The sequence below is a fragment of the Salvelinus fontinalis genome, chromosome 42, assembly GCF_029448725.1.
Source record: "Salvelinus fontinalis isolate EN_2023a chromosome 42, ASM2944872v1, whole genome shotgun sequence".
Lineage (NCBI taxonomy): Eukaryota > Metazoa > Chordata > Actinopteri > Salmoniformes > Salmonidae > Salvelinus > Salvelinus fontinalis.
This window is the reverse complement of record NC_074706.1, coordinates 4,903,286-4,930,006: the sequence shown is the minus strand read 5'-3', so window position 1 is coordinate 4,930,006 and position 26,721 is coordinate 4,903,286. Positions and strand designations below refer to the sequence as shown.

The 26,721-nt window shown below is 48.0% G+C and overlaps 1 protein-coding gene across 1 annotated transcript; it reads right to left on the bottom strand.

Annotated features, from left to right (window-relative positions):
* Positions 1 to 188: 188 nt before the first annotated feature.
* Positions 189 to 25,069, bottom strand: LOC129840926 (cytochrome c1-like). Its single transcript, XM_055908970.1, has 4 exons — positions 24,866 to 25,069; positions 15,425 to 15,528; positions 6,876 to 6,948; positions 189 to 3,588 (listed from the first exon to the last, which is right to left on the bottom strand). Exons 1-4 carry the CDS (start codon positions 24,936 to 24,938, stop codon positions 3,026 to 3,028), a joined length of 813 nt encoding a protein of 270 aa, XP_055764945.1. The 5' UTR covers positions 24,939 to 25,069; the 3' UTR covers positions 189 to 3,025.
* Between the last annotated feature and the right edge of the window lie 1,652 nt (positions 25,070 to 26,721).

Genomic DNA, 26,721 nt, shown 5'->3' with positions numbered 1-26,721 from the left:
TCTGTTCAGAATCTGACCTAATATGCAAATGTATTGTAAAAAAAAAAAAGCTGTAAAATCTGAAATGGTCATTTCTATTTGGATTAAAACGTTAGACAAAACGCAGCAATAGTGTTTATTAAACACGTGAGGGTAATACAATAGAAGAAATGGACGCAGTAGAAGAAATGGACGCAGTAGAAGAAATGGACCATAGAAGTAACTGACAACGTCTTTATTGAAGGACTTCAGCTTCCTGAATGACTTCTTCGCTGATACTTTATAAAACATCTCCTTAAAGTTGTCAACAATGGTGCATTATTAGTTGGCCCATGGCAACCATCTCCGGACAGTACAACATTTCCATCGTCGACGGATCGGAGAGGAATAGAACAGCTATGTTGAAGTGAGATTGTTATTATAAAATGTTCCCTTAATGTTAAACCTTTCACATTTAGGAAATAAAAAGACAAAGACTTGTAACAGCATCGGCGCACGCAAATAAACAAAACGGCTTGGACTTTTTGAAGTTCTATTGAGAGATGGTGGTGAATGATTGGCTGGCTGAAGGAAAAAAAACACCTAGTGTGACAGTATTAGTAGTAGAATGTATGTCTGCATCACAAATGGAACCCTATTCCCTATAAAGCGCACTAGTTTTAACCAGGGCCAATAGGCCACACCATAGGGCTCTGGTGAAACGTAGCGCACTATAGAGCCCAGCGTCATCCGGGTTAGGGGAGAGTTTGGCCGGGGTAGGCCGTCATTGTAAATAAGAATTTGTTCTTAACTGACTTGCCTAGTTAAATAACGGTTACATACAGGGAATCATTTGGGATGCAGCCTGGGGGCATCGTCCTGGACAGCTTCATTACATCATGTAAGTCCTGGCTGGTTTGTGTGTCAGTCACCGTGGTTACATGGCAAACTTGAGTGTTGGTTGATTAAACTAGTTGTGGACTCTTCTAGATAAAATGTTCCACTAGGCGCTCCACTAGGAGGTAAGGCAGGTAAAGAAGAAATGCACGACTACAGTTTGTTGCGTGAGGTTTGAAGTTGAAGGTAGAGGCTCAGGTTCTGTAAACAACAGGTACTTAAAGAAGGCGCCTTTTAGTGGAAGTCACTTCCCACCAAGCATTTATCCAAGACCCGCTTTTAATTCAACAATTCCTAGGGCTGCAACGGGCCGCGCCCCTCTCTCCACGGTTATGGTTCCAGGAACTGATAGGGCCACACATTCTTTGTATAAACACTTGTTTAAAATACATGATGCTTATCGTGGTTTCAAATGATGAATAGCTACACAAATCTCCAGGATGAACCAATAGTTGAAAAGATTAGAAAGGCGGTCTTTATCATCCAATCACAGAGCAGAATACAAGTCATGTGGTTTGTTAGCGAACACATGACGGTACGCGATAGCTGTAGTATCTTCCAATCACAGAGCAGATCCAAGTCACGTCATCTGTTCGATGCCACATGTGGCGCTAACAGATCACGTGACTTGTATCTGCTCTGATTGGACGATACAGACCGCGAGGCTCCATAGTTAGTGTAGGCTTTGGTGCTCTTTGAAACAAACTGACAGTACAAACAAGATTTCTCAGAGGTTTAAACATTCATAACTGAAGGACACTACATCAACGTAAGACATTGTTTTGCAAGTTGCACAGTAATATTGCCAGTATTTGATACCACTACGGATTTTGAGGATTAAGAATCCACTTCCTGAACCACTGGTTGCAGCCCTATTTGCTCAGCATTGGGGGCAAGGGGGAACTGATCCCTTATCGGTGCTTGGTGGGGGCAGACTTCTCCCTGGCACAGTGTCTAGGATGTGCGAAGAAGGGTCAGACAGAGACGATGTCATAAAGAGATCAGTGAGGACACAGAGAACCAACTGATCCAATTGTTCCCCAACGTTCCAATCACTGGGAGTTCCATTTGGGCCCTGGAACACTGAGCTTTATGACATCACGACTAATCCTTCTAGAGCTTATCCAGGGAGAGGTGTGAGCAGCACTTACAGGAGGACAGAGCAGGAAGGAAGCAGGTTTTTGGTCACATTTCACAATAAGATGCAGTTCAAAATGCTTCTCTGACTGGTATATTTATTACTTGCATAATAACCATTTAAGCTGCTTGAAGTGCTTATCGTCTCGAGGTTCATCACATGACCTTCCTTTCAATCTGAATTTGGAGCACGTTCAACGCATCGTCAAAATGGAGTGCAAACTTGAATACAGCCAAGATAGCAGACTGACATTATGTAGAACTCCTCAATCTATCTGGAATCTTAAGGGACAAAGTCATTCAGACAAAAGTGAAGGAAAAAGAAGGTGCCATTTTCTGTCCTGAATTCTAAGGGCCACTTGGGAAATCTTTACATTAGAAGTGTCCAAAAATGGCAACCTATTCCCTATATAGTGACAATGTACTACTTTTGACCAGAGCCTATGGGCCCTATATAGGGAATAGGGTGCCATTTCAGAGGCACATAGGTTTGTGGGTCAGGACAACATGTACCACCATAAATCCAATATCTCCCTTTACATCCCCTTTAACACCTAGGAACTCCTCAGAAAAACAGAGCCAGGAGTTTTCCCCAGCAACCATGATCCGACCAGAAGAAATAACCTCCTGTCCCCATTGATAAATACAACCATATTGCTTGACAAATAGACCGGTATTATTTAAAAACCTGAAACGGCTCTGTATTTAGCTGTGGTGTAAAGGAGTCAGAATGAGAAGAGACAGCTGTCCCCGTCACCATGACATCATACCTAACTAAAGTGTTCTTTAACAGAACATAGTCCACCTCCTGCTTCTTATTGTAACATGTGCTAGCAGATAGGGGGTCTGTGATCCAAAAAGGAACCCTATACCATACGTAGGGTGCTACTTTAAACCAGGGAAAGTAGTGCACTACATAGGGAATAGGGTGTGGGGGGTGTCAGGTGTAGGGTTGGGGGGGGGGGGGTAGTAGTAAGAGGGACACACCACAGCTAAACACACCCCTCTAGGTTGACCTTTCACCTCTGACCCCTTATGCTGCCACCTCGGCGGAAGGGGCCGCTTCTGCCTCAGGGGCGGTGGGAGCCGTCTCGGCCACTACTTCGGCCACAACTTCCTCACCCGCGGCCTCCGCGGCAACGTCCTCTTCCACGACGCCAGGAGCCGCCTCTGCGACGTCCTCGATGACAGCCTCCGGGGCAGCTTCTTCCGCAACTTCCACTGCGGGCGCCTCCTCAACTGCGACGACCTCTGGTTCCGCAGCAACCTCTGCAACCGCCTCTACGACAGCAACGGATTCGGCGGTGACCTCTGCTATGACTTCCTCTGCTGCTGCAGGCGCCTCCTCGACGGCAGCTGTCTCAGCGACCACCTCGGCTAACACCTCTGCTACGACTTCCTCTGCTGCTGCAGGCGCCTCCTCGACGGCAGCTGTCTCAGCGACCACCTCGGCTAACACCTCTGCTACGACTTCCTCTGCTGCTGCAGGCGCCTCCTCGACGGGGGCTGTTTCAGCGACCACCTCGGCTAACACCTCTGCTACGACTGGTGCCGGTTCTTCTGGGGATTCTACTTCCTCTGCTGCTGGTGCTGCTTCTGGAAGGAGATGGAGCGAGAGAGAGAAGTGGAATAGAGAGAGAAAGGTGAGGACACGTTCTCATCCCTCCCTACAGGGTTTTGTCCAATTCCAACATCAATCCGCTAAAGACAGATTCTAAATTGTACCATGTGGTCTGGTCCCTGGGTAGAAAATATCCTGATCAGGAACAAAAGGAAAGGTGGATCAAATATGGAGAAAAACACTAAATTAAGTTTAAACTGCTTTCAGTTATTAGTCCTCTGCTAAGCAGTTAACTACCTTTTAATGTGTGATGCAGTTTGACCTTTGAACCCTCTGGAAACCCCTGAGGCGTATACTACGAATGTCGCTAGATGTACTCAGGCTTCTCTGAAGTGAGCTAGCTTCAGTTAGCGAAGGTAGATATTGATTGTGCACCCGTCACTTCCTCGAGCCTGCTCATGCCAGGCTTGTAACTACATGGCTAGTCCAACACCGAACTCGTCATGGACAATGCTGTAACATCAATACATGTGCCAGAGTGACACATTTTTATTTTTGACTAAATCAAATTAAAACAAAAAAAGTCACCCTGCAATTTCAGCAGACTGTGGTGTGGAATGGGCTATTAGAAGTACAGTCTCACACACATTGTTTCATCGGTGTTCTTAGTCCCCCCTCCCCCCCCTCAGTCCTATGATAAAATCATTGTATTAGGAAAGATTTACCGCATGTGAAGTTTCAGTCACTAAATGTTTTTTTGTCATATGTATTTGATTGCAACTTTTAACACAAGAACAGTTGATTAATAAAATATTGAGTCAGTCGTCTTCCTCAAACATGGAGAATTAAGAGATGATCCATTCAGAGGGAGGAAATCTACTTGGAACGGTCCTCAACTCACAGCTTTAACACTTCATTCAGGATCCGTAGAGTTAGCCTGCCCGGTGCAAGGTAGTTCTGAAGGATTCATTGGCATAGAAATGTAGCTGGCTACAAAAGGTGAGCCACATTCGTGTCAGCAGTCATCCTGAGTTGAACTCAGAGTTGACCAGAGACAACTCAAACCACATTCGTCGTTTAGGGCTCCGACCAGGTTGGTGACGCCTGCTCAGCTGTAAAGGACCCCTGTGGCTTTGAAAAAACGTCAAATCCCTATTCCTCATTTCCTTGATTACATGCCCTCAAAGGTCATTGGAGGAGGGAGGTCAGAGGGGCAAGACCTCGGATCCTTTCCTCCAATGTGCTTTGAGAGAGCGGCGAGGAATAGTGGAATCTAGGATGGGATCTGACAGCTTGTTAATGCCACAGAGGTGAGCTGCAGCTCATTAGGTTTCAACTTAAGGATTGTCAGAGAGTCAGTCTCGCCAAAATAAGTCCAATGAGTTTCTATGGCTTGTTTTGGACCGAAGCTTGTCGCCTGCCTTCGTGCCATTGGGACAACAACTCCCATCGTTCGGGTGGAGACATGACATACAGATCTCGGGTCAAAGGGCGTTAATGATTAACAGCGGGAGGCAAGAAATGGAGTGAACAAGGACAGAGGGAGGAAGTCAGGATTTGTTTGACGGCTAGTAACCTTATCGGACACAGCGGCAATCCCAAGACTCACCCCATTTCCCTACATAGTGCACTACTTTTGACCAGAGCCCTATGGGCCCTGGTCAAATGTAGTGCACTAAATAGGGAATAGGGTGCCTCTTGGGACGCACAACAAGCCAGAAGGATCAGCTGGAGCAGGGTTAAGAGGTCAAGGTTAACTAGGCTTAACAGTTGGTTTTATAAACAAACCATTATAATAGGTAACAAGGATAATCTCAACTGATTAGCCAGTGGTCTGTATTGGTATTTAAACTGGCCACTGACTAGTTAAATGTCCAGCCACATTCTGTTGTAGAAATATACCCAAGTACACAAACAAGGATAAGATCTCAACTAATTAGACAGGAATGACAGCAGTAGCCTCAACTTGTTTTAGACTGTATAATTAAGAAGGCGAGGAACTTGGGGTCAGGTACTTTGGGCGATACAGCTCTGACAGACTAAGCAATGAGCAAACATCCAAACATAACATGCAGTCAGGACAAAAACAAGAACAAGCAAATGTAGAAAAGAAAAAAGGGCAACAGGTAGATATGAAGGGAATGAATGAGTTCCCTTAGTCTGAACTGTGTGGAGTAAGAGGGCAATAATAAGAAAGAAAATCTAGATGGACACCGGTAAGAACATCTTTGATCAAAGTTCAGGAGCCAAAGCTCAACATGACCCTTTTCTTTTAAAGTGGGCCCGGATTATGTAGCTATTTTAGAAACAGGTAAAGGAGAGTTTGTTGAATACGTGTAGGCCAGGTGTAGAAATCCAAGTTATTATATAAAGTTTGTTGGCTAGCAATGACAAAATGGCTACCAGTGCCAGGTGTATCGGGGGAGGTGTAGAATTTCATTTAAAGTTAATGTGATCGAATAGCGAAGCCTACAAAATGGCGGCTCCCACCACCACAAACGCATGAAATGGCAGTTGGTTAGGCTTTGTTCTGACAGGAAGCTGTAAGATGTTTCATGCCAGGTATGACTAGAGCAGTGTCTCAAATGGCACTCTATTCCCATCACCACAGTGCCGGAGAGAAACGTTCTGCTAAAGTATTCAAGCTACATTTTTCACAGGCACGCTAAAAAAAATCCCAAAAGAATTCCCCCTCTGCCTCGCCTGTAAAACAAAAATAAAAAATGACATCCGTTGTCTATATATAGGTTTAGGGTTTGTCTATACACTGTATGGCCACTAGTGTACTAAGGATGGGTGAATGTAGGTAGGAACAGAAAACTAGACTTTATATGAACCAATCAGAGCTCCCAGCGACACCATGTGAACCAAGGAGCTTAGCCCAACAGACCAATCAGGCGATCCGGGCACAGGGCCCGGGAACCCCAACAGGTCAATTAATCACTGACAGAAATCAGCCCTGACAGTCTAGATTAATCGCATTCAGAGTGATCATTCCACCATGCTGGCATGTCGGTGGCAGCGCCAAAACAGGGTCCGTGCCAAATGAAAACATTTGGCTAGGCTTAGTGTGGACAAAAACATTATTGTCATGGTTTCAACATTCTGATGAGACATTCCTTCAACTGACACTAGAACTCTGGCCATTCTTGTCCATTATGATGAGGAATTCTGGAATACTGAGAGTACAAATTCTAGAACTCCCCTAGGATTCTACATTCTATGTTTCTAAATTCTATGGTTCATGTCTATTGGTAGAATGTCAAGAGTGTGGGTCAATGGAGTGTGTGGCAGTGTAGACAGTAGGCTACTTAGTACTCACCCTTGGGCCTCAAGTTCATCTCGGCGAGTCTGTCATTGTACCGCTCACTGTCACCATTCACTGTCTTGTAAGCCTGAATGGAACAGACAGTCGGAGGTTGGAGGGACACGCCAAATTAAAAGAACACAGAAAGGGAATCTAGCTGCATTTCAAAATGGCTGCCTTAAACTCTAAGTTGAGAAGCTGAATCCTCTCTTCCCTCAGCACTAGTGAGTAACAGTGTAGTGTTAAATAAAGGAGTGGACTAAGCTAACGTCCTTGCCAACAGTTGTCTGTAGAACTGGTATAACGGTCTTTAAAAAGCACCACGGTAAGGGTTCTCCATGACAACAGTTACCACAAGGCTGTACAGTGAGCTCAACCTGTCGGGACAGGGACAGTGAGCTCAACCTGTCGGGACAGGGAGCTCAACCTGTCGGGACAGGGAGCTCAACCTGTCGGGACAGTGAGCTCAACCTGTCGGGACAGGGAGCTCAACCTGTCGGGACAGTGAGCTCAACCTATCGGGACAAGTCTGTACAGTGAGCTCAACCTATCGGGACAAGGCTGTACAGTGAGCTCAACCTATCGGGACAAGGCTGTACAGTGAGCTCAACCTATCGGGACAAGGCTGTACAGTGAGCTCAACCTATCGGGACAAGGCTGTACAGTGAGCTCAACCTATCGGGACAAGGCTGTACAGTGAGCTCAACCTATCGGGACAAGGCTGTACAGTGAGCTCAACCTATCGGGACAAGGCTGTACAGTGAGCTCAACCTATCGGGACAAGGCTGTACAGTGAGCTCAACCTATCGGGACAAGGCTGTACAGTGAGCTCAACCTATCGGGACAAGGCTGTACAGTGAGCTCAACCTATCGGGACAAGGCTGTACAGTGAGCTCAACCTATCGGGACAAGGCTGTACAGTGAGCTCAACCTATCGGGACAAGGCTGTACAGTGAGCTCAACCTATCGGGACAAGGCTGTACAGTGAGCTCAACCTATCGGGACAAGGCTGTACAGTGAGCTCAACCTATCGGGACAAGGCTGTACAGTGAGCTCAACCTATCGGGACAAGGCTGTACAGTGAGCTCAACCTATCGGGACAAGGCTGTACAGTGAGCTCAACCTATCGGGACAAGGCTGTACAGTGAGCTCAACCTATCGGGACAAGGCTGTACAGTGAGCTCAACCTATCGGGACAAGGCTGTACAGTGAGCTCAACCTATCGGGACAAGGCTGTACAGTGAGCTCAACCTATCGGGACAAGGCTGTACAGTGAGCTCAACCTATCGGGAGAGTGAGCTCAACCTATCGGGAGAGTGAGCTCAACCTATCGGGAGAGTGAGCTCAACCTATCGGGAGAGTGAGCTCAACCTATCGGGAGAGTGAGCTCAACCTAACGGGAGAGTGAGCTCAACGTATCGGGACAAGGCTGTACAGTGAGCTCAACGTATCGTGACAAGGCTGTACAGTGAGCTCAACGTATCGGGACAAGGCTGTACAATGAGCTCAACGTATCGGGACAAGGCTGTACAGTGAGCTCAACCTATCGGGAGAGTGAGCTCAACCTATCGGGAGAGTGAGCTCAACCTATCGGGAGAGTGAGCTCAACGTATCGGGACAAGGCTGTACAGTGAGCTCAACGTATCGGGACAAGGCTGTACAGTGAGCTCAACGTATCGTGACAAGGCTGTACAGTGAGCTCAACGTATCGGGACAAGGCTGTACAGTGAGCTCAACGTATCGGGACAAGGCTGTACAGTGAGCTCAACGTATCGGGACAAGGCTGTACAGGGAGCTCAACCTATCGGGAGAGGGGGCTCAACCTATCGGGAGAGGGGGCTCAACCTATCGGGAGAGGGGGCTCAACCTATCGGGAGAGGGGGCTCAACCTATCGGGAGAGGGGGCTCAACCTATCGGGAGAGGGGGCTCAACCTATCGGGAGAGGGGGCTCAACCTATCGGGAGAGGGGGCTCAACCTATCGGGAGAGGGGGCTCAACCTATCGGGAGAGGGGGCTCAACCTATCGGGACAGGGGGCTCAACCTATCGGGACAGGGGGCTCAACCTATCGGGACAGGGGGCTCAACCTATCGGGAGAGGGGGCTCAACCTATCGGGAGAGGGGGCTCAACCTATCGGGAGAGGGGGCTCAACCTATCGGGACAGGGGGCTCAACCTATCGGGACAGGGGGCTCAACCTATCGGGACAGGGGGCTCAACCTATCGGGACAGGGGGCTCAACCTATCGGGACAGGGGGCTCAACGTATCGGGACAGGGGGCTCAACCTATCGGGACAGGGGGCTCAACCTATCGGGACAGGGGGCTCAACCTATCGGGACAGGGGGCTCAACGTATCGGGACAGGGGGCTCAACCTATCGGGACAGGGGGCTCAACGTATCGGGACAGGGGGCTCAACGTATCGGGACAGGGGGCTCAACGTATCGGGACAGGGGGCTCAACGTATCGGGACAGGGGGCTCAACGTATCGGGACAGGGGGCTCAACGTATCGGGACAGGGGGCTCAACGTATCGGGACAGGGGGCTCAACGTATCGGGACAGGGGGCTCAACGTATCGGGACAGGGGGCTCAACGTATCGGGACAGGGGGCTCAACGTATCGGGACAGGGGGCTCAACGTATCGGGACAGGGGGCTCAACGTATCGGGACAGGGGGCTCAACGTATCGGGACAGGGGGCTCAACGTATCGGGACAGGGGGCTCAACGTATCGGGACAGGGGGCTCAACGTATCGGGACAGGGGGCTCAACGTATCGGGACAGGGGGCTCAACGTATCGGGACAGGGGGCTCAACGTATCGGGACAGGGGGCTCAACGTATCGGGACAGGGGGCTCAACGTATCGGGACAGGGGGCTCAACGTATCGGGACAGGGGGCTCAACGTATCGGGACAGGGGGCTCAACGTATCGGGACAGGGGGCTCAACGTATCGGGACAGGGGGCTCAACGTATCGGGACAGGGGGCTCAACGTATCGGGACAGGGGGCTCAACGTATCGGGACAGGGGGCTCAACGTATCGGGACAGGGGGCTCAACGTATCGGGACAGGGGGCTCAACGTATCGGGACAGGGGGCTCAACGTATCGGGACAGGGGGCTCAACGTATCGGGACAGGGAGCTCAACGTATCGGGACAGGGAGCTCAACGTATCGGGACAGGGAGCTCAACGTATCGGGACAGGGAGCTCAACGTATCGGGACAGGGAGCTCAACGTATCGGGACAGGGAGCTCAACGTATCGGGACAGGGAGCTCAACGTATCGGGACAGGGAGCTCAACGTATCGGGACAGGGAGCTCAACCTATCGGGACAGGGAGCTCAACGTATCGGGACAGGGAGCTCAACGTATCGGGACAGGGAGCTCAACGTATCGGGACAGGGAGCTCAACGTATCGGGACAGGGAGCTCAACGTATCGGGACAGGGAGCTCAACGTATCGGGACAGGGAGCTCAACGTATCGGGACAGGGAGCTCAACGTATCGGGACAGGGAGCTCAACGTATCGGGACAGGGAGCTCAACGTATCGGGACAGGGAGCTCAACGTATCGGGACAGGGAGCTCAACGTATCGGGACAGGGAGCTCAACGTATCGGGACAGGGACAGTGAGCTCAACGTATCGGGACAGTGAGCTCAACGTATCGGGACAGGGACAGTGAGCTCAACGTATCGGGACAGGGACAGTGAGCTCAACGTATCGGGACAGGGAGAGTGAGCTCAACGTATCGGGACAGGGAGAGTGAGCTCAACGTATCGGGACAGGGAGAGTGAGCTCAACGTATCGGGACAGGGAGAGTGAGCTCAACGTATCGGGACAGGGACAGTGAGCTCAACGTATCGGGACAGGGGCAGTGAGCTCAACGTATCGGGACAGGGGCAGTGAGCTCAACGTATTTGGGCAGGGACACATTTATTGTTGTTTTGGCTCTCTACTCCTGCACTTTGTAATGCAAATGACTAGAGGTTAAAATGCAGACTGTCAGCTTTCAATTGGAGGGTAGTTTCCTCCATACCTGGTGAACCCTTTAGAAATTACAACACTTCTTGTACATTGTCCTCCTCCCCCATTTTAGGGGAACAACAGTTTTGGGAGAATTTCACTTGAATGAGTGTTAAAAGTAGTCAAAAGTGTAGTATTTGGTCCCATATTCAGAGCACGAAACGACTACATCAAACTTGTGACTATGCTACTTTGTTTTGGTTGTGTTCCAGAATATTCTGTGCCCAATAGAAATAAAATGGTAAATAATGTGTCATTTTAGCGTCACTTATAAATAAGAATAAAATATTATATAGTCATGTGGATGCTACCATGATTACGGACAATCCTGAATGACATGTGAATAAGGATGAGTGTGAAAGTAACACACAAATATCATACCCCCAAGACATGCTAACCTCTGATCATTACAATTACAGGGGGAGGTTAGCATTTTATATCATACCCCCAAGACATGCTAATCTCTCATCATTACAATTACAGGGGGAGGTTAGCATTTTATATCATACCCCCAAGACATGCTAACCTCTCATCATTACAATTACATGGGGGGGGTTAGCATTTTATATCATACCCCCAAGACATGCTATCCTCTGATCATTACAATTACAGGGGGAGGTTAGCATTTTATATCATACCCCCAAGACATGCTAACCTCTCATCATTACAATTACATGGGGGGGGTTAGCATTTTATATCATACCCCCAAGACATGCTATCCTCTGATCATTACAATTACAGGGGGAGGTTAGCATTTAATATCATACCCCCAAGACATGCTAACCTCTCATCATTACAATTACAGGGGGGGGGGGGGGGGTTAGCATTTTATATCATACCCCCAAGACATGCTAACCTCTCATCATTACAATTACAGGGGGAGGTTAGCATTTTATATCATACCCCCAAGACATGCTAACCTCTCATCACTACAATTACAGGGGGAGATTAGCATTTTATATCATACCCCCAAGACATGCTAACCTCTCATCATTACAATTACAGGGGGAGGTTAGCATTTTATATCATACCCCCAAGACATGCTAACCTCTCATCATTACAATTACAGGGGGAGGTTAGCATTTTATATCATACCCCCAAGACATGCTAACCTCTCATCATTACAATTACAGGGGGAGGTTAGCATTTTATATCATACCCCCAAGACATGCTAACCTCTCATCATTACAATTACAGGGGGAGGTTAGCATTTTATATCATACCCCCAAGACATGCTAACCTCTCATCATTACAATTACAGGGGGAGGTTAGCATTTTATATCATACCCCCAAGACATGCTAACCTCTCATCATTACAATTACAGGGGGAGGTTAGCATTTTATATCATACCCCCAAGACATGCTAACCTCTCATCATTACAATTACAGGGGGAGGTTAGCATTTGGGGGGGGGGGGGGGGGGTGGTATGATATTTGTGCGTGAGAGAATTATAGTGAGAGAATTATAGAGCAGGTGTTTAACTGAAGCATAGCCTACCTGTGTATTGCTCCTAGTTGAGGCGAGTGCTGTTGAGTTTCAGCCACATAAAGAGAGAAATGTGGTTGGGTTTTCATCCTACAGTGATGTAATACTATGCTATTATATTGGGTCCTGTAGAATACTATCATTATGTGATTCATCCTACAGTGACGTAATACTATGCTATTATATTGGGTCCTGTAGAATACTATCATTATGTGATTCATCCTACAGTGACGTAATACTATGCTATTATATTGGGTCCTGTAGAATACTATCATTATGTGATTCATCCTACAGTGACGTAATACTATGCTATTATATCGGGTCCTGTAGAATACTATCATTATGTGATTCATCCTACAGTGATGTAATACTATGCTATTATATTGGGTCCTGTAGAATACTATCATTATGTGATTCATCCTACAGTGACGTAATACTATGCTATTATATTGGGTCCTGTAGAATACTATCATTATGTGATTCATCCTACAGTGATGTAATACTATGCTATTATATTGGGTCCTGTAGAATACTATCATTATGTGATTCATCCTACAGTGATGTAATACTATGCTATTATATTGGGTCCTGTAGAATACTATCATTATGTGATCTTGCACACATTCAGTTTTGATCAAGCTTTATTAAAACGACCTCCGTTCACCGGAGTAGCCTGTTCTGTACAGGTAGAGGGTCAAGGACATAATTAACACCAGAGTAGCCTGTTCTCTACAGGTAGAGGGTCAAGGTGATAATTAACACCAGAGTAGCCTGTTCTCTACAGGTAGAGGGTCAAGGTGATAATTAACACCAGAGTAGCCTGTTCTGTACAGGTAGAGGGTCAAGGTGATAATTAACACCAGAGTAGCCTGTTCTCTACAGGTAGAGGGTCAAGGTGATAATTAACACCAGAGTAGCCTGTTCTCTACAGGTAGAGGGTCAAGGTGATAATTAACACCAGAGTAGCCTGTTCTCTACAGGTAGAGGGTCAAGGTGATAATTAACACCAGAGTAGCCTGTTCTCTACAGGTAGAGGGTCAAGGTGATAATTAACACCAGAGTAGCCTGTTCTCTACAGGTAGAGGGTCAAGGTGATAATTAACACCAGAGTAGCCTGTTCTCTACAGGTAGAGGGTCAAGGACATTAACACCAGAGTAGCCTGTTCTCTACAGGTAGAGGGTCAAGGACATTAACACCAGAGTAGCCTGTTCTCTACAGGTAGAGGGTCAAGGTGATAATTAACACCAGAGTAGCCTGTTCTCTACAGGTAGAGGGTCAAGGACATAATAAACACCAGAGTAGCCTGTTCTCTACAGGTAGAGGGTCAAGGACATAATTAACACCAGAGTAGCCTGTTCTCTACAGGTAGAGGGTCAAGGTGATAATTAACACCAGAGTAGCCTGTTCTCTACAGGTAGAGGGTCAAGGTGATAATAAACACCAGAGTAGCCTGTTCTCTACAGGTAGAGGGTCAAGGACATAATTAACACCAGAGTAGCCTGTTCTCTACAGGTAGAGGGTCAAGGACATAATTAACACCAGAGTAGCCTGTTCTCTACAGGTAGAGGGTCAAGGACATAATAAACACCAGAGTAGCTTGTTCTCTACAGGTAGAGGGTCAAGGACATTAACACCAGAGTAGCCTGTTCTCTACAGGTAGAGGGTCAAGGACATTAACACCAGAGTAGCCTGTTCTCTACAGGTAGAGGGTCAAGGACATAATTAACACCAGAGTAGCCTGTTCTCTACAGGTAGAGGGTCAAGGACATAATTAACACCAGAGTAGCCTGTTCTCTACAGGTAGAGGGTCAAGGACATAATTAACACCAGAGTAGCCTGTTCTCTACAGGTAGAGGGTCAAGGTGATAATTAACACCAGAGTAGCCTGTTCTCTACAGGTAGAGGGTCAAGGACATAATAAACACCAGAGTAGCCTGTTCTCTACAGGTAGAGGGTCAAGGTGATAATTAACACCAGAGTAGCCTGTTCTCTACAGGTAGAGGGTCAAGGTGATAATTAACACCAGAGTAGCCTGTTCTCTACAGGTAGAGGGTCAAGGTGATAATTAACACCAGAGTAGCCTGTTCTCTACAGGTAGAGGGTCAAGGACATAATAAACACCAGCAGAACGTAATACCATCTTTAGTCCGGAGGAGAAACGCTCAGAGAAAAGTTGGGGTCCGCAGCCACTCCTCACATTGTTCCCTAACCAACCCACTGGCCTGGGGGTCATTGTTCCCTAACCAACCCACTGGCCTGGGGCCATTGTTCCCTAACCAACCCACTGGCCTGGGGCCATTGTTCCCTAACCAACCCACTGGCCTGGGGCCATTGTTCCCTAACCAACCCACTGGCCTGGGGCCATTGTTCCCTAACCAACCCACTGGCCTGGGGCCATTGTTCCCTAACCAACCCACTGGCCTGGGGCCATTGTTCCCTAACCAACCCACTGGCCCGGGGCCATTGTTCCCTAACCAACCCACTGGCCTGGGGCCATTGTTCCCTAACCAACCCACTGGCCTGGGGCCATTGTTCCCTAACCAAACCACTGGCCTGGGGCCATTGTTCCCTAACCAAACCACTGGCCTGGGGCCATTGTTCCCTAACCAAACCACTGGCCTGGGGTCATTGTTCCCTAACCAAACCACTGGCCTGGGGCCATTGTTCCCTAACCAAACCACTGGCCTGGGATCATGTGTCCTAATGTTTATGCATTGGATTAAAGTGTGGAAAACTGACCTGGGAAGAGCCAGGAAAAATCAATCAATACTTAATGTCAAAATGCTTGAAAGTAAACTATATAGCATGCTTAGTTCAAGTTAACCGTCAGGCACAGACTTCAGATCAGTGTGCGCTCTCCAGATCACCTTAACCATTATGGGAGGAAACAAAAACTGACCTAAGATCAGTGTCTAGGGTGATACTCAAATAGTAGAATACTGGGTAGATGGTTCCCTTCAGGAACCAATCTGATCTAGGATCAGCATGTACTGCCCAGGCCTTATCCTTTAACATTAGGTACACACACACACACTACCGACCTTTTAAATCAGTACTTACGTAGACTACAGCGGCAGTTAGGCCTCCTCCACACAGAACGGCGTACGCCACGTTGGTAGCAGAGCCACCGGGGATCCCGACGGACATCTGCCGCACTGGAACCACTGTAAAGGAGACACAGTGGAGAGGGGGACATGGTTAGGGGACGGACCAGAAGAGACAGCTACCAAAGACTGTGGATAATGAAGATCTCATAAAGGCGGTTGACCAGTTTACCAAAAATGGTCACGGTTCCTGTCTGTGAAAGATTCTTCCAAGTAGCAGCCACCACCGTAAAGCACGGAGGAGGTGTGATGGGGATTTGCTGGTGACACAGATGTATTTAGATTTCAAGGCACACTTAACCAGCGATACGCCATCCCATCTGGTTGGCGCTTAACTGGGACTAGCATTGGTTTTTCAACAGGACAAAGACCCAACACACCTCCAGGCTGCATAAGGGCTGTTTGACCAAGAAGGTGAGTGATGAAGTGCTGCATCAGATGACCTGACCTCCACAATCACCCGACCTCGACCCAATTGAGATGGTTTGGGATGAGTTGGACCACAGAGTGAAGGAAAAGCAGCCAACAAGTGCTCAGTATATATGAGAACTCCTTCAAGACTGTTGGAAAAGCATTCCAGGTGAAGCTGGTTGAGAGAATGCCAAGAGTGTGCAAAGCTATGATCAAGGCAAAGGGTGGCTACTTTGAGGAATCTAAAATATATATTCAGATTTTTTTAACACTTTTTTTGGTTACTACATGATTCCATATGTGTTATTTGATAGTTTTGATGTCTTCAGTATTATTCTACAATGTAGAAAATAATAGAAGAAAAAACATTGAATGAGTAGGTGTCCAAACCTTTGACTGGTACTGTAGATACAGGAGGGAGAAACACATATATACAAACTATAAAGCATGTAAATATATGAATAGAAAGCAAGTTGTACACTTTTTGTTCATCTACTCAGTAAGGATGATGTTAGTTTTGCATTAGACAGATGACCATGCCATGTCAATGGACCCACTATGATTTCTGTATGGGCCCTATTGATCCATTTCTTGCATTGTCAATCTATGCATATCTAATGTTATCCTCCGTCATGATCAACCTTGCTCTACTACAGGGCCTGGGTTCATCCGGTCCAGCCATCTTTCCACTCAGGGCATCTGGTTCTGCTACCATGGCAACAAGCCTCTATCCCTCTTAATCGCGTTAAACAAGAGAGATACAGTAGCACCATTCATGTGACACAGCAGAGCAGAGGCAGCAGAAAGTGTTAGCATAAGCTAAGCTAAACGCAACTAGCCAACCAATCCCAGTCCATCCTACCAAGCTAAAACGCAACTAGCCAACCAATCCCAGTCCAGCCTACCAAGCTAAACACAACTAGCCAACCAATCCCAGTCCAGCCTACCAAGCTAAACGCAACTAGCCAACCAATCCCAGTCCATCCTGCCAAGCTAAACGCGACTAGCCAACCAATCCCAGTCCATCCTACCAAGCTAAGCGCGACTAGCCAACCAATCCCAGTCCATCCTACCAAGCTAAAACACAACTAGCCAACCAATCCCAGTCCATCCTACCAAGCTAAACACGACTAGCCAACCAATCCTAGTCCAGCCTACCAAGCTAAACGCGACTAGCCAACCAATCCTAGTCCAGCCTACCAAGCTAAACGCGACTAGCCAACCAATCCCAGTCCACCCTACCAAGCTAAACGCGACGAGCCAACCAATCCCAGTCCATCCTACCAAGCTAAACGCGACTAGCCAACCAATCCCAGTCCATCCTACCAAGCCAAACACAACTAGCCAACCAATCCCAGTCCATCCTACCAAGCTAAACGCGACGAGCCAACCAATCCCAGTCCACCCTACCAAGCTAAAACGCGACTAGCCAACCATTCCCAGTCCACCCTACCAAGCTAAAACGCAACTAGCCAACCAATCCCAGTCCACCCTACCAAGCTAAAACACAACTAGCCAACCAATCCCAGTCCATCCTACCAAGCTAAAACACAACTAGCCAACCAATCCCAGTCCATCCTAGTCCAGACCTGGGTTCTAATAATATTTGAAATCATTTCTAGTAGTTTCTGTGGTTGATTGATCTTGCCTGGCTTAATGGACCAACAGACGGACCAACCCCCACCCATCCGGTGCTCCTAAAAGCCTGGAGCAAAAGCTCAACAGGTATTTGAAAGATTTCAAACACTGTTTGAACACAGATGTATTCTAGTCCTTGTTTTATGTCTGATACTGTGTTTGAACACAGATGTATTCTAGTCCTTGTTTTATGTCTGATACTGTGTTTGATTGGACAACCCCCAAGAAACATTTCCTGCTTTCTAAACCCCTCCCCATCTAAACACATGTCATTTGGGTTAACGCCACTTGACTCTTTGCCAATAGCATAGTGCTGATGTAAAATCCCTGTCAGACTGTAGGACACCGAATCATCTCCACAGAACCTTCATATTAACGACACTAAAGAAAGACCTAAATGCAGCAATAGAGATGTGAGATAAGATCATAAATCTCCATAATGGGTTGTTATTGTTGTTGTTGTGTGGGTGGCATGGTCCACATGGCCAGTAGGGCTGGGAGGACAGCAGTAGTCTAGTCTTCAGTAAACAGACTGCCAGGGGTGTTGTGTGGGTGGCATGGTCCACATGGCCAGTAGGGCTGGGTGGACAGCAGTAGTCTAGTCTTCAGTAAACAGACTGCCAGGGTTGACAGGATTGGCTCTCCTCAGGCTAAATAGCCTGATCCCATCAACACTGGCAATAGTGGAGCATTTAGAACACAGACATAAATAAACCCTCGTCCTTCCTGGACCAAAGATCCTCTGCTGCACCGTCACGCAAACACTCCCTACAATAACACACAGAACACACACAAGCAGTCAATCACACACACACACACCATAGAAACGGCACAGCCACACGACATAAACCCAGTCAACTAGACAGGTAAACGTGGCCGTGTTCTGCTGTCTAGTTCTGCCTGTTAATCCATTAGAGACAGTAAAGTACTGCTATAGACGAATGTATACATTCAGCCCTGAGTAGAAAACACCAGGAATATAACTGTACCGGGGTGGTGTACAGGGGACTAGGTTCAAAGTTCAACATGTGTCCCAGAATGCAAAGGTCTGGCAGAGGGGCACCGACAGGGCAAAACAAGAGAGACACTTTCTGTAAGTGGTGCCTCTGTGGTGTGTGCTCATGAGGTGTGTGCTCATGAGGTGTGTATTTCCACACCCGTCTCTGGGTGAGAGAGTGTGTGTGTTCACCTGTCTCTGGTTGAGAGAGTGTGTGTGTTCACCTGTCTCTGGGTGAGAGAGTGTGTGTGTTCACCTGTCTCTGGGTGAGAGAGTGTGTGTGTTCACCTGTCTCTGGGTGAGAGAGTGTGTGTGTTCACCTGTCTCTGGGTGAGAGAGTGTGTGTGTTCACCTGTCTCTGGGTGAGAGAGTGTGTGTGTTCACCTGTCTCTGGGTGAGAGAGTGTGTGTGTTCACCTGTCTCTGGGTGAGAGAGTGTGTGTGTTCACCTGTCTCTGGGTGAGAGAGTGTGTGTGTTCACCTGTCTCTGGGTGAGAGAGTGTGTGTGTTCACCTGTCTCTGGGTGAGAGAGTGTGTGTGTTCACCTGTCTCTGGGTGAGAGAGTGTGTGTGTTCACCTGTCTCTGGGTGAGAGAGTGTGTGTGTTCACCTGTCTCTGGGTGAGAGAGTGTGTGTGTTCACCTGTCTCTGGGTGAGAGAGTGTGTGTGTTCACCTGTCTCTGGGTGAGAGAGTGTGTGTGTTCACCTGTCTCTGGGTGAGAGAGTGTGTGTGTTCACCTGTCTCTGGGTGAGAGAGTGTGTGTGTTCACCTGTCTCTGGGTGAGAGAGTGTGTGTGTTCACCTGTCTCTGGGTGAGAGAGTGTGTGTGTTCACCTGTCTCTGGGTGAGAGAGTGTGTGTGTTCACCTGTCTCTGGGTGAGAGAGTGTGTGTGTTCACCTGTCTCTGGGTGAGAGAGTGTGTGTGTTCACCTGTCTCTGGGTGAGAGAGTGTGTGTGTTCACCTGTCTCTGGGTGAGAGAGTGTGTGTGTTCACCTGTCTCTGGGTGAGAGAGTGTGTGTGTTCACCTGTCTCTGGGTGAGAGAGTGTGTGTGTTCACCTGTCTCTGGGTGAGAGAGTGTGTGTGTTCACCTGTCTCTGGGTGAGAGAGTGTGTGTGTTCACCTGTCTCTGGGTGAGAGAGTGTGTGTGTTCACCTGTCTCTGGGTGAGAGAGTGTGTGTGTTCACCTGTCTCTGGGTGAGAGAGTGTGTGTGTTCACCTGTCTCTGGGTGAGAGAGTGTGTGTGTTCACCTGTCTCTGGGTGAGAGAGTGTGTGTGTTCACCTGTCTCTGGGTGAGAGAGTGTGTGTGTTCACCTGTCTCTGGGTGAGAGAGTGTGTGTGTTCACCTGTCTCTGGGTGAGAGAGTGTGTGTGTTCACCTGTCTCTGGGTGAGAGAGTGTGTGTGTTCACCTGTCTCTGGGTGAGAGAGTGTGTGTGTTCACCTGTCTCTGGGTGAGAGAGTGTGTGTGTTCACCTGTCTCTGGGTGAGAGAGTGTGTGTGTTCACCTGTCTCTGGGTGAGAGAGTGTGTGTGTTCACCTGTCTCTGGGTGAGAGAGTGTGTGTGTTCACCTGTCTCTGGGTGAGAGAGTGTGTGTGTTCACCTGTCTCTGGGTGAGAGAGTGTGTGTGTTCACCTGTCTCTGGGTGAGAGAGTGTGTGTGTTCACCTGTCTCTGGGTGAGAGAGTGTGTGTGTTCACCTGTCTCTGGGTGGGAGAGTGTGTGTGTTCACCTGTCTCTGGGTGGGAGAGTGTGTGTGTTCACCTGTCTCTGGGTGGGAGAGTGTGTGTGTTCACCTGTCTCTGGGTGAGAGAGTGTGTGTGTTCACCTGTCTCTGGGTGAGAGAGTGTGTGTGTTCACCTGTCTCTGGGTGAGAGAGTGTGTGTGTTCACCTGTCTCTGGGTGAGAGAGTGTGTGTGTTCACCTGTCTCTGGTTGAGAGAGTGTGTGTGTTCACCTGTCTCTGGTTGAGAGAGTGTGTGTGTTCACCTGTCTCTGGTTGAGAGAGTGTGTGTGTTCACCTGTCTCTGGTTGAGAGAGTGTGTGTGTTCACCTGTCTCTGGGTGAGAGAGTGTGTGTGTTCACCTGTCTCTGGGTGAGAGAGTGTGTGTGTTCACCTGTCTCTGGGTGAGAGAGTGTGTGTGTTCACCTGTCTCTGGGTGAGAGAGTGTGTGTGTTCACCTGTCTCTGGGTGAGAGAGTGTGTGTGTTCACCTGTCTCTGGGTGAGAGAGTGTGTGTGTTCACCTGTCTCTGGGTGAGAGAGTGTGTGTGTTCACCTGTCTCTGGGTGAGAGAGTGTGTGTGTTCACCTGTCTCTGGGTGAGAGAGTGTGTGTGTTCACCTGTCTCTGGGTGAGAGAGTGTGTGTGTTCACCTGTCTCTGGGTGAGAGAGTGTGTGTGTTCACCTGTCTCTGGGTGAGAGAGTGTGTGTGTTCACCTGTCTCTGGGTGAGAGAGTGTGTGTGTTCACCTGTCTCTGGGTGAGAGAGTGTGTGTGTTCACCTGTCTCTGGGTGAGAGAGCGTGTGTGTTCACCTGTCTCTGGGTGAGAGAGCGTGTGTGTTCACCTGTCTCTGGGTGAGAGAGCGTGTGTGTTCACCTGTCTCTGGGTGAGAGAGCGTGTGTGTTCACCTGTCTCTGGGTGAGAGAGCGTGTGTGTTCACCTGTCTCTGGGTGAGAGAGCGTGTGTGTTTACCTGTCTCTGGGTGAGAGAGCGTGTGTGTTTACCTGTCTCTGGGTGAGAGAGTGTGTGTGTTTACCTGTCTCTGGGTGAGAGAGTGTGTGTGTTTACCTGTCTCTGGGTGAGAGAGAGTGTGTGTTCACCTGTCTCTGGGTGAGAGAGAGTGTGTGTTCACCTGAGAGTGTGTGTTCACCTGTCTCTGGGTGAGAGAGAGTGTGTGTTCACCTGTCTCTGGGTGAGAGAGAGTGTGTGTTCACCTGTCTCTGGGTGAGAGAGAGTGTGTGTTCACCTGTCTCTGGGTGAGAGAGAGTGTGTGTTTACCTGTCTCTGGGTGAGAGAGAGTGTGTGTTTCCCTGTCTCTGGGTGAGAGAGAGTGTGTGTTCACCTGTCTCTGGGTGAGAGAGAGTGTGTGTTCACCTGTCTCTGGGTGAGAGAGAGTGTGTGTTCACCTGTCTCTGGGTGAGAGAGAGTGTGTGTTCACCTGTCTCTGGGTGAGAGAGAGTGTGTGTTCACCTGTCTCTGGGTGAGAGAGAGTGTGTGTTCACCTGTCTCTGGGTGAGAGAGAGTGTGTGTTCACCTGTCTCTGGGTGAGTGTGTGTGTAGAGCAGCCCAGGCTGCAGTAAGGGAACAATGTACAGAAGGGAGCTCTCCAGCCCCACACCCCTCTCCCCTGTTCCTTCCATGTAGAGTATCACATTTCATCCTGCAGCTCTGCAGAGAATACATGTACCCTACCATGCTGACTCCTCATCTAACCCCCCTGATAGAGGTCAACAGAACCACATGTAACACTTCAGTGAGCTGATCAGATACATAAATCGTATCAGATCCATAGATTACAGAAGCAACCTACATAACATCCCAGAACTCGGACCAATAGTTTTGTGCTTCACACGGGGGCGGCAGGTAGCCTAGCAGTATCCTAAGGGTAAGAGTGTTGGGCCAGTAACCAAAAGGTTGCTCGATCGAATCCCCAAGCTGACAAGGTAAAAATCTGTCGTTCTGTCCCTGAACAAGGCAGTTAACCCACTGTTCCTAGGCCATCATTGCAAATAAGAATTTGTTCTTAACTGACTTGCCTAGTTAAATAAAGGTTAAATAAATTTTTAAAACACATCACCTTTTACATAGAGGCCATTTAGCAGACTCTGGTCCAGAGACACACAGTCAATACATTCTACTAAGGAAAGACAAGACAAATCACAACAAGCATTGTCAGTAAAACGTTCCGCAGAAAACACAGCCATCAGTTGTTACCAGACACTGATCCTGGTTGACCCAGAGCTACTCTGCTGCTCTCTCTAATCCCATGACACAGCAAGTGGCCTCCTGTCTGTTACCAGACACTGATCCTGGTTGACCCAGAGCTACTCTGCTGCTCTCTCTAACCCCATGGCACAGCAAGTGGCCTCCTGTCTGTTACCAGACACCGATCCTGGTTGACCCAGAGCTACTCTGCTGCTCTCTCTAACCCCATGGCACAGCAAGTGGCCTCCTGTCTGTTACCAGACACTGATCCTGGTTGACCCAGAGCTACTCTGCTGCTCTCTCTAACCCCATGGCACAGCAAGTGGCCTCCTGTCTGTTCCTGTTCCTGTTCCTGTGAAGGCAGTTATTTATACAGGTAGCTAGGTACTAATCAGTTAAGCTGAGCTCGAGGTCAGACGTGTCACAGACACACGAGATCCCAGTTTCCTCCCTGACAGCCAATCACAGCACAGTAGCATTGAACCCCCCCCCCCACCACCACCGATTCCTTCCAACTGAATAGAGACCATTCACACCAGTGGCACAACACACACAGGACTATACATGCATGAAGAAGTACCCGCCCCCTACGTAGGCCCAACGCCTAACCATGAGGCCCATCTGTCCTAGACATAGATCTAGTAATGACTGACTAGTGATCAATACGTCATTAGTCAGCTGAATATAATCCAGAGCAGGGTGTGCAGAAACACACAGAGCGGGGTGTGCAGAAACACACAGAGCGGGGTGTGCAGAAACACACAGAGCGGGGTGTGCAGAAACACACAGAGCGGGGTGTGCAGAAACACACAGAGCGGGGTGTGCAGAAACACACAGAGCCGGGTGTGCAGAAACACACAGAGCCGGGTGTGCAGAAACACACAGAGCCGGGTGTGCAGAAACACACAGAGCAGGGTGTGCAGAAACACACAGAGCAGGGTGTGCAGAAACACACAGAGCAGGGTGTGCAGAAACACACAGAGCAGGGTGTGCAGAAACACACAGAGCAGGGTGTGCAGAAACACACAGAGCAGGGTGTGCAGAAACACACAGAGGATAAAGCTGCTGTTACAATGTTATGCTTCTAGCTGTAGATCAGGGGGAATATACATCCTAGTGTCAAAACATGGAGAGGATGAAGAGAGTCTAACATTTATAAAAGAGCAGAGGATGAAGAGAGTCTAACATTTATAAAACATGGAGAGGATGAAGAGAGTCTAACATTTATAAAACATGGAGAGGATGAAGAGAGTCTAACATTTATAAAAGAGCAGAGGATGAAGAGAGTCTAACATTTATAAAACATGGAGAGGATGAAGAGAGTCTAACATTTATAAAAGAGCAGAGGATGAAGAGAGTCTAACATTTATAAAACAGGAAATTAAACCAGCACGGTTCAGATCTCCCTCAGGGCAAATTCCTTACGCAACAAAGCACACGGGGATTCTAGATCCGGAATGAAGCCAGACTAGAACTAGTCTATCGATGAAGCTCGTGCATGGGAAAGTAGCTAGACTAAAAATACAACCCAAATCCTCTCTTCCCCTTGCTTTCACTCAAACCCACACAAAGCTATGAACCAACCAATAACATGTTCTCTCTCCCTGACAAAACGCTTTGATGAGTCTGGGGGAGAAGGAATTCAACATAACAATCTATTTGGATTATAGAGTTTGACGCCTCTGCAGAACTCGACAGGTCAAATTCAAGTCGGGCTGCTATAGACTAATCCAATAATCTACATACACACACAAACCCTATCCTATACACGCCCTTCCATCACACGTGAAGAATATCCATAGGACATCATATAGGCTACAACATCTCCACCTCGCCTTAAAAAAAACAACGATTTAAGGGATATATCAGATAAATACATGCACTTGATGCTTGGACGTTACATAACACCGATTATGTAGGTTTTGGACGGTGATGCGCTGTTTCGTAACTAAATTGTGCAGAACTGCGTGTTCTAATCTCTGTGGACATGGACACACCTCCCCAACGGAAAAGGGGGCGTACTGCCTCAACAAGCGCTCAGCAATAATGTAAGAAAGAAATGATTACATGTAACTTTTCTTGCAATGTTTTTTCAATAAACTAGTAAAGAATGACGCAGTGGATCATCCTGGAATGAATAAAGTACATACATGTCGTCAATTTGAAGGAAACTGCATTGATTGAAAAATCCAGAAATGTTGCTTAGAAATTTCAGCCAATGTTGGATAAACAATCCAAATGTATAAAATCAAGCTCAACTGTTTACACAGACGGTCATTAAAACCAACTGTAATTGCATTGACCTTCGCGTCAATCCCCACATCACGCACGCGTGACGCGTCAGCTAGGATGCAACAAACGCTTAATATAAAAATGCCCCAAACAAATACAATATACTCCATCAAACGGGACCTCTTCTAATCCACTCACCATTTCTGGATAAGGGTAGGGCGACTGTCATTCGTGTCAGGAGTCTCTGCCAAGCCGATCTACAGAAAAACATTTCTGATCAAATCCAGGATCTAGTGTACAGTGCGTGTGTTCGTACAGGAGGCTTGCTGGATGACTGAGAAGAGACCAGCTGTGATCACGCAACTACAGACTGCGCTCGTTAGAGGGGAGGCAGAGAATTCACCAAAGAGAGAAACCACCCTCCCCCCGCCTCTTTATAAACGTCATCCCCGACAGGTCAAAGGTTGACTTGACATGACACGTGGTTTTTGGGGAATAAACAAAATAAAGACTTTGAACAACATGTTCCAGGGGTTCTATATGGATTTCACTGAAATATTTTTGGAGAGTTTGTGGTGGATTTTGTTATGCGTCAATGAGAATGGCAGACCAGATCTTGTTCAGGCATAAATTATCGCCTGTTCAAGTGGTATAGTACCGTGGAGATGCCAGAAATACAGGCGGATCTTTATCAAAGTACGGTATGCACAGTTTGGTATTATTTCATATAATAACTTAGAACCATAGAACCATATTAGCATAGCCCTATTCGATAACAGGCTACATCGGAAAAATATTAGGTCCAAACAAAAACAAAGAGCCCATATTAACCATTGCGCAGTCAAATGGCCATTGTCACTGTCAACGTGCCTGTCGGATTCCCAGAGCATCTCATTGCCCCTCTACTACTATGTATAAATGGATTAGGCGGGCCTCTCTCCTGCAGCTTGGAAGGACATGTACACGGATCACAAATATAAATGCAGCATGTAAAGTGTTGGTCCCATGTTTCATGAACTGAAAAACAACATCCCTGAGTGCTTCTGTCTGTAGTAAAGCCCTTTTGTGGGGAAAAACTCATTCTGATTGGTGCAGCCTGGGTCCCCAGAGGGTGGCCCTGGGTCCCCAGAGGGTGGGCCTGGCTGCCAAGTGGGTGGGCCTGGGTCCCCAGAGGGTGGGCCTGGGTCCTCAGAGGGTGGGCCTGGCTGCCAAGTGGGTGGGCCTGGGTCCCCAGAGGGTGGGCCTGGGTCCGCAGAGGGTGGGCCTGGCTGCCAAGTGGGTGGGCCTGGGTCCCCAGAGGGTGGGCCTGGGTGCCCAGAGGGTGGGCCTGGCTGCCAAGTGGGTGGGCCTATGCCCTCCAAGAACCACCCATGGCTGCGCCTCTGCCTAGTCATGTGAAATCCATACATTAGGGCCTTATTTCAATTGACTGATTTCCTTATATGAACTGTAACTCAGTAAAATCTTTGAAATTGTTCCATGTTGCGTTTATACATTTTGTTCAGTATACATCAGAGACTAGTTTGCATCCCAAATGGTAACTTTTTCCCTATTTAGTGCACTACTTTTGACCAGGGCCCATAGGGAATAGGGTGGCATTTGGTATTCCCTATTTAGTGCACTACTTTTGACCAGGGCCAATAGGGAATAGGGTGCCATTTGGTATTCCTATTTAGTGCACTACTTTTGACCAGGGCCAATAGGGAATAGGGTGCCCTTTTGGAGAGCCAAACACTCTGAATTTACAAACAACAATCTGACAACACTCTGAATTTACGAACGTCCAGAGTGCACGCTGGCACTCCAGAGTGAATTTACGAACGTCCAGAGCGCACGCAGGCACTCCAGAGTGAATTTACGAACGTCCAGAGCGCACGCAGGCACTCCAGAGTGAATTTATGAACGTCCAGAGCGCACGCTGGCACTCCAGAGTGAATTTACGAACGTCCAGAGCGCACGCAGGCACTCCAGAGTGAATTTACGAACGTCCAGAGCGCACGCAGGCACTCCAGAGTGAATTTACGAACGTCCAGAGCGCACGCTGGCACTCCAGA